The sequence below is a fragment of the Sorex fumeus genome, unplaced genomic scaffold (assembly GCF_029834395.1).
Source record: "Sorex fumeus unplaced genomic scaffold, SorFum_2.1 ptg000037l, whole genome shotgun sequence".
In the NCBI taxonomy this organism is placed as follows: Eukaryota; Metazoa; Chordata; class Mammalia; order Eulipotyphla; family Soricidae; genus Sorex; species Sorex fumeus.
This window is the reverse complement of record NW_026606094.1, coordinates 2,427,425-2,439,865: the sequence shown is the minus strand read 5'-3', so window position 1 is coordinate 2,439,865 and position 12,441 is coordinate 2,427,425. Positions and strand designations below refer to the sequence as shown.

General features: G+C 49.9%; 1 protein-coding gene across 1 annotated transcript in view; it reads left to right on the top strand.

The window, feature by feature from the left end:
- SND1 (staphylococcal nuclease and tudor domain containing 1) overlaps window positions 1–12,441 on the top strand; it is a 433,640-nt gene that overhangs the window by 66,825 nt on the left and 354,374 nt on the right. Inside the window, exon 10 of the mRNA XM_056118385.1 lies at window positions 892–1,005. Within this exon, the coding sequence (XP_055974360.1) occupies window positions 892–1,005 (114 nt within the window). The remainder of the gene's footprint in view (window positions 1–891; window positions 1,006–12,441) is intronic.

The following is a 12,441-nucleotide window of genomic DNA, read 5'->3' as shown; positions in this document are numbered from 1 at the left end:
TTCAGTGGAATTTTACACTGTACACAGTGACAGGGTATTGTAATAACCTCCACAGAGGAATATTTGTGCATTTGCCCTTGTAAGTTACTCCAGGCTGGAAGTTAATCTTTTTTAAGCAGAGCGAGGGTTCCAGTGTTATTGATTTTTGAGTTCCAAAAAGAAAGATGCCCATAGTAGTGCTTTTAAAAGTGGCCTTCAGAGTAGCTAAGGTAATATTTTGGCAATTTACTGTTTAATGTTTAATGCCCGTGAGATGAGCAGCTGAGATGCTCCTTTCCCATCCTGAAATGACAGTTCTTTTTGCCCTTCACTTGCCTTTGCTGTTCTCGCTCTCTTCTGGGCCACCCTATTTTGGTTCTTTCTTGTCTCTTGTTGGTGTCTTCTTCTAATCTAGCCCTGGTCTCTTTTTCCTAGATTTATATTGAGAGAGGGACTTTACTGATAGTAGAGTAGCACCTTTCTCCAGGTTAATATTTGGTGATGTGTCAGTTTCTGGCTCGACAGCTTTGTAATTAAGCACATGTTTTGGGACAGAGGGTATACCATAGATTATGGTGGATCATAATCATCCCATATGTCTAGGGATGATTAAGATTCTTCCTGGTTAGGAAATCGCAGTCAGGAAGGGCTTGGATCAGAAGCACACAGCTTCCCCAGCCCTGTTGCAGTGTTTTATCTAGGTTGAGAATGGGAATTACTCCTAGCAGTGTTTGGGGAATCAAATGGGATGCCCAGGATTGGGAGTTGACCGCATGCTCGGCCAATGCCCTGTCCCTGTGGCTGTGTGCCCACCTTTCTCCCTGGGGGTATGTCGGGCTTCTTCTTAGCAGGTATGCTTGGAGTGGGGAGCCATCAAAGCAGGTTGAAACAGTTTTGCCTTCTCGCCCACAGGTGATGCAGGTGCTGAATGCTGATGCCATTGTCGTGAAGCTGAACTCTGGCGACTACAAGACCATCCACCTGTCCAGTATCCGACCCCCACGGCTGGAGGGCGAGAACACCCAGGTGGGAAAGTAGTAGAGCCTCTCTCTTGACACCGCAGGGGAAGGTGCTCGCAGATCTGTTAAATGGGATGCGTGTCTGTGAAAGTGCAAAAAATGGACCAGGATTTAAAATGTCCAAAATACTATTTCTAAGTTCTTGGAGACTGCCCATCACCAGGCATTTGGTTTGTTTTGAATGAGTCACTCTGTGGATGTCCCTACTGGTGGCTCACCCTGAGGACTGGAGAGGAGTTGGTGTTGGGATAGATGAGCTCTAGTTATTAACAAGTTCTTGTTTCTCCACAAGGCAGGAGAGAAGGCCTGTGTCTCACAGGGTTTGGAAGCCTGTTTCTACTGGCTATATACTTTAGGAAGAAATGAATCTTGGCATATCTATATTTACTGGGTTTTTTCTTTTTTTTCTTTTTTTGTGTGTAGGTGGGGAGGTCACACCCAGTGATGCTCAGGGCTTACTCCTGGCTCTGCACTGAGGAATTACTCCTAGCAGTGCTCGGGGGATTATATGGGATGCCTAGGATTGGGAGTTGACCGCGTGCACGGCAAATGCCCTACTTCTATGCTGTCATTCTGGTACCTTGTGTTTTCAGCTTTATGCTTGTCACTGGCTGGTTATTATTATTTATTTATTTATTTATTTTTTGGCCACACCTGTTAATGGTCAGGTTATTCCTGGCTTTCTGCACTCAGGAGTTATTTGCTCAGGGGATTGAACCAGGGTAGCTGCATTCAAGGTAGGCACCCTACCTGCTGTACTATCTCTCTGACTTGTCATTGGATCTTTCGGTTGCTTCCCCCAATCGCGTTGTATACTCGAGGTACATTAAATTCTTCTGGGGGTAAGGGGACCTCTCCAACAATGTTCATTGGCCTGGAGGACACTTCTAGCAATAGTCAGTTTGGCTGTGCTGGCCCTGACATTCAGTTTTTGGCTCAGCAATGCATTGCTGCTCAGGCCTGGCAGGGCTGGGACCATAACCCTAGTGGTTTGGGCCATGCAGGATGGTGAGGGCACTTAGTAGGGCTTGTGGTGCAAGGGATCAAACTCAGGCCCTTGAACATGACAGAGTGTGCCCGCACTTTATATGATCTCTCTGGCCTCATGGTCTGTCAATTTTGAGAAATTGTATTTCGGTTGAAAACTACCTGCGTCAGGAGTCTGCGTACCCAAAGGCAATTTCATTGTATATTTTTGTGGTTGTTTGCCCCATCCTTTTTGAGGTTATGAGAGCTTGGGGGTAGGGATTCGGGTGGAATTTTTGTGCCATGTTAGGTTATGTCTTATTTTTTACAGTCAACTTTTCAACTTTGCAGTATAATCTTGTTGACTGTTCTAGAACTTGGTCTGTGATAAGAGCCAGTGCCATAGGCGAGTATTGGTAGAGCTTTGAGAATTTTAAATAGCATCCTGGATGTTAGCACTCTGTGCTCTCTCCCTTTTAATATGCCCCTTTTGTGAGTTCTAAAGATACAAAATCTTGTTTTTCCAATGTTTTTCACGTACCCATGTCTAGGTGCATTCACAAGTTGAAATTCATGTCCTGTTTTCATTTGTGCGAAAGATTAGAAACATCCCTTAAGAGTAAAATAAAAATATCATGATTGTCTTTGGAATCAGACCATGCATAAGAAACACACACAGGATGGATTCTTGAAAGGTCTGGCCAATCAGTTCATTCTCCCTTTCTTTTCCCACAGAGGAAGCAATTTAATGCTGCAAACACTACTGTGGTAAGGTTGAGAATTTAAATGCACGAAAGCCTAGAAATGCCAAAATAAGGCTCTTAGTAACAGTAGCTCTGCTTCATTGCACAGAGTAAATATACATCTCCAATTTTATCGGTATTGGGAGTAGCCCACAATTCCGCATCTGTGCCATGCAGTTGGAATTAAGGTTCCCACAGCAACCACAACTTTGAAATTCTTAAACGTTAATTTCTGTGCCTGCATCATCAGCCAAAGCATTATGTTAATGTAGACGGTGTAGCTGAATTCTAAGCAATTTTTTTTGGGGGGGGGTAGTGGGGGTGTTACAGCTTAGGTAGGATGATAGCAGGTCTTACGGAATTCACACTCAGCCACTGTGAACTTTGCTTTTCCAGGATCCACTAGAACTCAGCAGGCATGGGATGGATTTCCCCGAGCCTTTGGAAGGTCAGGAAGTCATAAGGGTGTATTTTCTAGTTCAGGCACGATCCTGTTATTGAATCCTTTGTTTTAGACCACGGTCGGCTAGCTCCCTGGTTTTGTTTTGAACCTTCCATTCGTTCTGAGATCTTACTCCATCTGAAGCAAGTTCTGAGGGAGGCTTCCCTCTGAAAGAGTCTATAGCATGGCTTTTGAGTGGCACGAGGAGTGATGTCACTTATTATTCACCTGCCGTTGTTGCCAATCCCTTGGCTTTTAATGAGGGGGTTTCATGAGACGTCGTTAGCGTCTTGCCCCGTGAATACAGTGGCACCCACGGGAAGTCTTTGCAGGAGCAGCGAGCGTACATCTTGAGCTTTCACGGATGAGGAAAAGGGAGAAGTTAGCAGATGGGAGAAAGGGCACGCCAGACAAACACCGTCTGATAGATACATAATACAAGCCACAAATGTGAGCTGGGTTTACTTGAGATTGTCCAGTAGCTTTTTTTTAAAAAAACAAAAAACCCACATTACTTTTAGGGCCAAAATGTATAAAGGATAGGGAAGGCACTTGCCTGCATGCAGCTGACCCTGATTCCATCCCATCACTACATATGGTCCCTCTTGAGCGCAGAGCCAGGAATAGTCCCTGAGGACTGCTGGGTGTGGCCCCAAAGCACTCTCCCTACCCCAACCAAACAAAATATTAATTTTTGTACATTTTATTTGACCTGATAGACCCACAGTAGTGCCACCTTAACACTTAATGAATGTAACAATTCAGTGAAGAGGTCATCTTAAAAATGTTTTTATTCTTATACACTTGAAATCTGGCATATTTTGCATTGGGAACACGTCTCTACTTGTTTTAGCTTCTTAGGATCTAAAACTGCTTGTTGCCAGTGGCTTCTGAAATGAAGAACCTGGCCCTTGAAGTTCAGGTGAATGGGTTTGCATCGATGCTCACATTTATTTACTGGGCGCCTACTTTGTAGCAGAGCAGCAGGGAGCAACCCACATGGAACATTCCAGGCAAGGAGGGGAACGAAGTGAATGATTTTGTTCATTTTAAGGGCCATGAACCTGCAGGGGCATAATCCGGAATGGCTTTCGTGAGGAAGTAATCTTTACGTCCTGACAGGTGATCGGGAGTTAGTGGGGTGAGAAAGAGCAAAGGAGATGATTTCTGATCAAGACAGCAGTCCTGATGGGCAGTGGGTGAGTTTGGACATAGGGGGGAAATCGCCATGGTGTGGTGTGTGAATGGTAAAATACCTGTGTGGGGCAACCCCCACGCAAATGGGACCTTAGGGTGCTGTGTGAATGCCCTGGGGTACTCAGGAGGAAAGTACTGGGAGGACGGACAGGTGCTTTTGTATGACTAAAGGAGAGGATGTCTAATGCAAGGGAGTCGTGAGGACAAAATGTGGGCGTTAGGAAGGGGGCCCCTGTGCTAAAAATATGTGTGTGATGTGCTCTTTAGATTTTTCTTTCTCCTGAATTTTAAACCAGGGAATTGCATGTCTGGATTGATTGCTCTTGTGTTGGCGGCTTGCCTCTACTGAACATAGAATGAACTTGTGTTTATAAGAAAGACTTTTCCTGGATGAAAATCGCCTCCGCTGCCTTGAGCGGTCACCGGGTCATCTTGTTTAGTGAAGGATGAGGGGTGAAGGGTGGGGGAAGGAGAGCTTGTGGGTGTTGGTTCTTACTGTTGGGAGAGTCAGAGTTCTTGCCTTCCTGCCTTCAAGAACGTCCCCTCTCCTCCCAGATTTTAGCATGCCTGAGAGATCTTGCTCTATGTGGATTCTAAAATGAGCAGCGGTTTCTAATACTGGCAGTGGAGGAGGAATCCCTGGGGTGCCAGTGGGCTCTGAGCTAACTGTATATGGGCTGGGGAGCGAGTTCAGAGAGCTGAGAGCAGGGGGCCCAGGTTCAATGCCTGGCCCTGCAGGGTGTGGCCCGCCCCAACCAGAAGGAAATAAACAAGCTATCTGTGTGTAAGAACTGCACATTCTTCCGGGAGACCTTGCTTTCCCGTATTCTCCACTGGATCCCAGCGGGACTGGGGAGAGTCTAGTCAAGTTGCTCCAGGCACTGATGTTGGGGCCAGGACTTCTTGCCCAGATGCCAGCTTCTGCAAATTAGAGAAAGGTGCCCCTGTTGTTGTTTTGGGCAGCCAGTGTCAGGGTTTGTGGCATGACCGCAGGTTGGAGACAGAAGTGTCCCCCTGCCCCCTCCTGCCAGGTGCTGGTGTGCACATGATGGTGGCCCTGGGCAGGGCAGGGCGCACCCTGGGGTCTTGGGGACGGTCTTCTAGTTGCAGAGACCGAGCCAGCTTGAGAACTGTTGGACAGGCAGACTCGGGGGTCTTGAATGAAACCCCTATTAGTCTTCCTTCTAATTTCAGAACACTCTCTGGGGTCAGTGGCTTTGAGAGGGAGAGAAAAGTCTCGGGACTCCTTCTCAGTGGCCGTGGTGAGAGGGCACAGATGATGGGGCCGGAGGAGGAGTTGAGGAGGACACGTCTTTGAGCTTAGTCAAGGGCAGGCAGATGGTGTCCATGACCCCTGCTGCGGCCCCGGCCTCCCTACCGACTCCCATGTGACAGTCCAGTGGGGCTTGCCCTTCAAGGAAGCAAGGGAACAGTCTTTCAACGGTCCCTTCCCCAGCCCCTAACAGTCACCATCTAATAATGGCCTTCCGGGAAATCCCTGCATTGTGAGAATAAAGTGAATTTTCCTTTCCTGTACACAGAGCCAAGTTCATTTCTCTAAGTCACACCTGGAGATTTTGCCCAAGGTATACTGTGTGCTACCAGACAAACCCCCTTTCGGTTTCCTTTCTGTTGGCAGCCATATTCTGGACCAAGTGGTACAATCAAAGGGCCCTGTTTCACCCTTGCCAAATACATGCTGATGGTACTAGAAGTTCACGAGTGGCTCAGCTGCCAGATTTTGACTAAACCTTGATTTGTTGGGGGATGGAGAGATTGGCTGGCCTGGGTTGGATCCTCGGTTGCACGTGTGGTCCCTTTAGCCCTGCCAAGGGTGATCCTTGAGTAGAGCCACTAGTGAGCTCTAAGCACTCCTGGGTGTGGCCCAATCACTCCTTGACCCCCCCCAAATAAAACCCCCAAACACCAAAACCCAGACCTTGGATTGTTGCTGGACTTTCTCAGCAAGGGTTTTCTTCAGGCCTGCGGTCGGGTCTTGCTTTCTCCCAGTGAAGCTGGCCCCAGTGCCCGAGAGCTACACACCTTCAGGCTGGTGACCGCTCTGGACAGTATGTCTTGTGCTCTTATGAGCCCGAAGGATTTCCAGGGTTTCTGTGAGGCTCCATTTGTTTTATCTGGTTGTTTGCCGCCAAGAAGCAAGTGCTAAGTCTTGGAGAAAGGCCGCGGGGCTTCCTGAGCTCCTGCCTCACAGGATGGCGCCGTGTGCAGTCTCGCTGCCTCCTGGAGCGTCGCTGGCTTTGATCTGAAACTGGAAAGCCTAGTGCTCTACTGCCCACCGCAGCCGTGGGCTTTTGTGCTGCACTTGGAGAGGAGATGACAAAAGAAATGCAGCCCCTGGGCGCCTGGGCATCCGGTGAAGGGGCTGACATATTCCCCGGGAAGTATCTTCATGCAGTGCTATTGTAGTGGGCCAGAGATAGACAGCAGACAGGTACCTTGAAAATAGCTGGGGGGGGGGGGGGGGGGGGGAGGGGGCGGGGAGAGGAGAGAGAAAGTGAGTGTGGGAGCAAGCGTCCTCCTACGAAGCTCTCCAGCTAGGCCCATTGGGAAGTGCAGACGGCTGAAGGTGGAGCCCTTTTCCTCCCGTCATTTCAGTGCCACCATATCAGCTGGCACTCATTTCCATTCCCCTGTCTTTCAGCTATCTCCCCGTGAACTCATTTACTACAGAAATGTGCTTTCACTGCAGGCCTGGCCTCTAAATATATTCAGACCTGGGCGCCAAAGGCTCCATTTTGTCAAAGCTGTGATCTGCCTAAGCTCCCGGGGTCCTTGCTGCCTTTTGGGGCGCCACTCGTCCCCACTGGGGCTCCTGTGTGTGCAGGCAGTTGATGGTAGCCAGAGCTGCGGGCAGGCCCATTATCAGCAAAGCCCTGCCATTCTTAAGGGCTTTTTGTCAGAGGCAGGGCAGTTTCGGGTGCTAATAACTCCGTCCGTTGTACAGGGCCCCAGGGTGCCTTGCCATTTAGATGCGATGAAAAGCGCTTCTCCACATATTCCCTCCAGTTTAGCTTTCTGAGAGAGGAAGATGACTGGTCCCCGTGGGCCCTGCTGCAGCCGGTGTTGCTACCGAGACGCACGCGTGCCCACTGAGCGCTGGGGGGCTGCGGCCCCTCAGTGAAGTGGGGGCAAATCAATAAACCCCGTGTGCTATGATCGTGCTCTTGCGGTTGGGCACGTCAGGCAAATGGCGAATGAGAGAGGGACCTCCAGCTTCGCAGGAGGAGAGAAGCAGAAGCCCTTTGAAATGGATATAGCATTTCACCGCTTTCCATTGGAGAAAGGTTTGGGGGCTGCAGTGATGCGATCAAAAGACAGGGAACATGGCAGGATGCGGGCAGAGGCATTCTGTACCTGTTTCAGCTTAGTTTGATCTGCGCCATTTTTTTTTTTTTGAGAGAGAGAAACACAAACTGACTTTGGAGGATTGAAAAAAAAAATACTGTTAGGAGACTCAGGGTGAGCTCCCCACGCCGGAAAGGTCACTGGGCTGAGCCTAGGAGACTGGGGGAGCGCCACATGCCGGAAAGGTCACTGGGCTGAGCCCAGGTTCCTGCAGTGAGGGTGACACAGCTGGCAGCGGGGTGGGGAGCTCCATCCCTGCAGTGTGCATTCCACTCATTTTTGTAAGTGATTTTGATCCTGGAGAACGCAGAAGTACTGTGTTTGTCCCCTGTGATTTACTTTCTTCTTTCTCTTGCAAATGCCGTTTTCTCTTATTTCTTTTAGTTGATGCATTCATTTCCTTGCCTGTGATTGTGCCTCTCCCCTGCAGATAGTTTTTGTGGGATTTTTAACTAGCCTCTTGGTGGGTCTTTATGGTTTGTCAGTCCCACCTTGACTCATGCTGACCCCATGTGCAAATACCTGTTTTGTTTGTTTCTGCTTGTTTGGGGCCACACCTGTGGTATTTAGAGTCTACTTCTGGCGCTGTGCTTAGGGATCACTCCTGGTGGGGCTCTGGGGGTCATATGTAGTATTGGGGTTCAAACCAGGCTTGGCAGCATGCAAGGCATGTGCTTTACCCCTCGCCCCCCTGGTCTCTCCTGTCCCTGCCCTGTCTCTGGAAGGCCACTTTGGCGAGAGCTTTTGAATGTACACTTAGTCCTTCCTCCAGCCATCCTGGCCTGCTGACTTCCATTTTGTTTTATTTTGATTTTTGGGTCACACCTGGAGATACTCAGGGGTTCCTCCTGGCTCTGCAGTCAGGAATTACTTCTGGCAGTGCTCTGTGGACCATATGGGATGCTGGGGATTAAACCCAGGTCAACCACATGCACAGCAAGCTTCCTAACCACTATATGTCACTCCATGTCCTGAATTTCATTTGGACCTGCTTTCCATCAACTCTACTGGGTATAGGCACGACTGGTTCTCAGCTTCCCATTTTCTCTCTCTTTCCTCTCTCAGTCTTCTTTCTCTCTTTTCTCTTTCCCCTTCTCTCTCTCTCTCTCTCTCTCTCTCTCTCTCTCTCTCTCTCTCTCTCTCTCTCTGGTGAACCACCAGTAAGCATTTAATGAACATTTAAGGCACAATATTTGCCAAGACAAAGACGTAGTCCATGGCATTGTTTTTTTACCAACTCCCAGTCCACCTCCTCTAGGTTCTTGACTGCTTCTCATAGTCTCTCCATCTGGAGCTAGCGGACTGGGAAGAGACAGGGGGAGAGTAAGGGTTGGGGACAGGGGTGATGCATATGCCTTTTCTCCCCGCTCCCCAAGTTGGATTGCCCCCATCACACATGACTTCAAATTCTTAGTTTCTTAAGGCACATACCTCCCTGTTGCTTTCAGCCCAGGCATTGCCTCTGCCCAGGTAGCTGGGCTTCTGCAGCAGTAGGGTTTCCCTCCTAATGCTGGCTCAGGCGGACTGGGTTCAGCCTACCACCGGGGTTTCGTTTCAGCAGCCTATGGTTTCTACCTACCATCGGGGTTCATTTCAGCAGCCTGCGGCTTTTGCAGATTGGTCGCCAATTGACTTTCTTTTAGCACGTCGACTCTTCTTCCGACTTTGTGGAATATCCTTTTGCCCGAGCAGTTCAGGTATCTCGCTCGATTCATTGTAGATTTTAGGTACACTTTTTTTCTGAGGGCTGTATATTTTTTCCCCCACTGTTGTCAGCCTTGTTGGTTGTCAGATTATTTCTTTGCTTGAAAGTAATTTTAAAATCAATTAGAGAGCTCTCCTTTCAACTTTCTCTCTTTATTTATGAGACACTGATTGCAGAACTACCTACACTGTGTTTAGATAAATTACTTTTTTTTTCCCCCCTTTTCCCTCCTTTTGCACAGCATTTATATTCCAGGCAAGTTGCGTGCAGTCATCCAGGGCTTGCTCCTCTGCAGGCCAGTGCTCTGGGTTTCATTCCTTGGTGGGCTAATTAGCTCTGTTCTGGGAAGAGCCTGCTTGGTGCAGAAGTCAGACGTTTCAGTCCCTCCTGTGTCAAGGCCCACTGTGGATTCTGGCAGAGTTTTTATATATTTTTAATTTTAATTTTTTTTTATTAGTGAGGTGCTGATAATCACTGTGATGGTCTCTCCCACCCTGGCAGTCGGAGTGTGTATTGTGATCATCAGCCTGGATGATCGATTACTGCTGAAGCACCTCACTTCCTGTCACTGCTCAAGAAAATGTCTCTCCTGAGCCTGGTCGACAAGGGGAGGGAAGCTGAAGGGCATGGAGAATATTTCTTTCCTCCCCCTCCCCTTCTTTGCCCCTAGCAAATGGCACCTATTGCTTCGGCATAATTTTTTTTTTTATGTCACTCTTCATTTTAGCCTTCCTTTGAAAACCCACGGCTGCTCTGTGGATTGGCCACATGTCACGGCTCATTCCCCCACCCCCTCGGGGGACCGTGTCTCCTCCTGCTGGGGTTCGGGTGCCTGCTGGCCTCAGGGTCTTGGTGGGCACCATGGCTAGTTGCTGTTTCAGTCCGTTCTCTTTCCATTTCTCTGCTGGAAGCCAGGCAATGGCCCCTCCCCACCCCGCCTGCCCATCCTTGCTCCTCTGTCTTGAAGCAGTAACCGCATGCCCCGCACCTGCATATTCAGAGAGTGGGCCCCAGAACTTGGGTGCTTTTGCTACCCTTCTGGTTCTGGAGAGCCCACTCTCAGGGATGCTTGGAATTTCTAGTTTTCGCTGTACCATGCTTTATTTATTTATTTATTTATTTATTTATTTATTTATTTTGCTTCTCGGTTGCCCCACCTGCCCTACTCACTTTGCTTTTCTAGGTCAAGCAGATTTCTCCGTGCTTGAACTCTCTTGTGGGCCCACTCTCACCGGCACTTAGATGCTACTCAGCTGTCTGCGCTCTGCTGCTGGATTCCTCCTGGCAGGCTGGATGCTCCCATTTACGACCGGTGGTCGAAGGCAGGACAGAATGCCCTGTTCTCTGACTTGCACTCTGGACAGCCTTCTTACCCAGAGGAGGGCAGCGGGGAGGAAGCCTTGGCCTATTTCTGTGCTCTTGTCTTTGGTGCGATGGCCCGGAATGTGGAGAAAGCCACCTTCGTGTTCATATGGCGCTGCCTTTCGCATCTGCTTGCCCAGCTGGAGGGGCTTGTTTTAGAAATGCCACCCTGCGCAAGTTGTAGGTGGCTCTCGGCTCTTGGCGGGATGCGCGGCTGATGTGCTGCCTGGCCGTCGCCCTCTCCCCCACCCACAGTGGCTCTAGCTGGAGGTCTGGTCCCCATGGCCGGGGTGTTGACTGTCCGGCTGTCCCATCCTTCTTGCCCCCACCCCCTGTTTGCCGTCGAGTGCTGCTGCCATGGCGGCGTGCTGCACAGGATGCTTGGCAGACAGCTCCATTTGCCGTTTCTGGCCATGGGGACAGCCAGGACTGTTGGGCCAGTTTGTACTTGGAGAGGAGAGAGACTTTACATCCCTCAAAGCAGCTGCTTGCATTTCTTTATTTTTATTTCTTGCAAAGTGGGGAAAGAAGGGATCCTGGCCCTCTGCCATTCGCTCCCCATGTTTCATACCAGCATCTCAGCCTTGTCCCCGGGAAGGATTCAGGGTCCCTCCCTGCCCTTTGCACCTACCTCCTGCCTTCCCAGATTGCTTGGTGGAGCTCCCCCCCCCCCCCCTTCACTCCTTCTCTGACTTCACCCCTCCTTCCTGCAGCCTCTTGTTCTCCTTCACTCCCAGAAGTGAAGAGTTCTTTCCAGCCATAGTGTTTCTGGAGGAGTTTGCATGTGGGGACCCCCGGGTTCAGGGCAGTCGTGCTGCTCAGCTGGGCCCCTGGTGGTGAGAGTCTGTGAAGAAGAGCAGGTGGCCATACTGCCGGGTACACACACCACAGAGGCCCAGGCTCCCGGATGCTGTGGGTGGAGCCTGACCCACTGAACTCCACAGCCTTCCACCTCCCTCCTTCCTTGCCCCTTGGATCTGCGTTCAGAATGGATGTGTGGAAAGCCCTGCCCAGAGTATCCTGCCTTGAGCTGGCTCATGCCTTCCTTCCTCCTGAGACCTTTGGAGCCCTGTGCCCTGGAGTGCTCTCCCCAGGCCCATTCTCTTCCCCCTCAGGGTGCGCTCTAGGGCCTAGCTGCTCTTTTGTTGTTGGGAAAGGATGTTCCCAAGAGGTGCTCAGAGTAACTGTGGCTCACTGCTCGTGGTGCTCTTGGGCCAGCCAGGCTTGTGGTTTAACACTAGGGTCCAAGGATGTGGTGCTGCTTGGGCCTTGCAGGGCTCAAGGATGTCCACTGCCACACCTAGCAATGCATGGGAAGCCTTGTGTTGCTGGGATTGAACACAGGTCACTCCTCTACTATCTCTCTGGCCCTGACAAGTGAATACTTGTTTCTTTTTTTGGGAGGGAGGGGGGAGGGAGGGCTTGTGGGTTTGGGCCAACCCGTACAGAGCTTGAGCTTACTCCTGGTAATACTCAGGGGACTGTCTGGTGCAGGGGGTCGGGCTAGAGCCAGCCACATGCAAAGCTAGTGCCCTGCCCGCTGTACTCTCTCTCCTGCCCCCTGAATCAATGGCACCCAGACTGGATTGCTCTAGTTTTCTTGGAAAACCACATTATAGCTGCTTATTAAGTGCAATTTTATGTTCTAAAAAATGACATTCA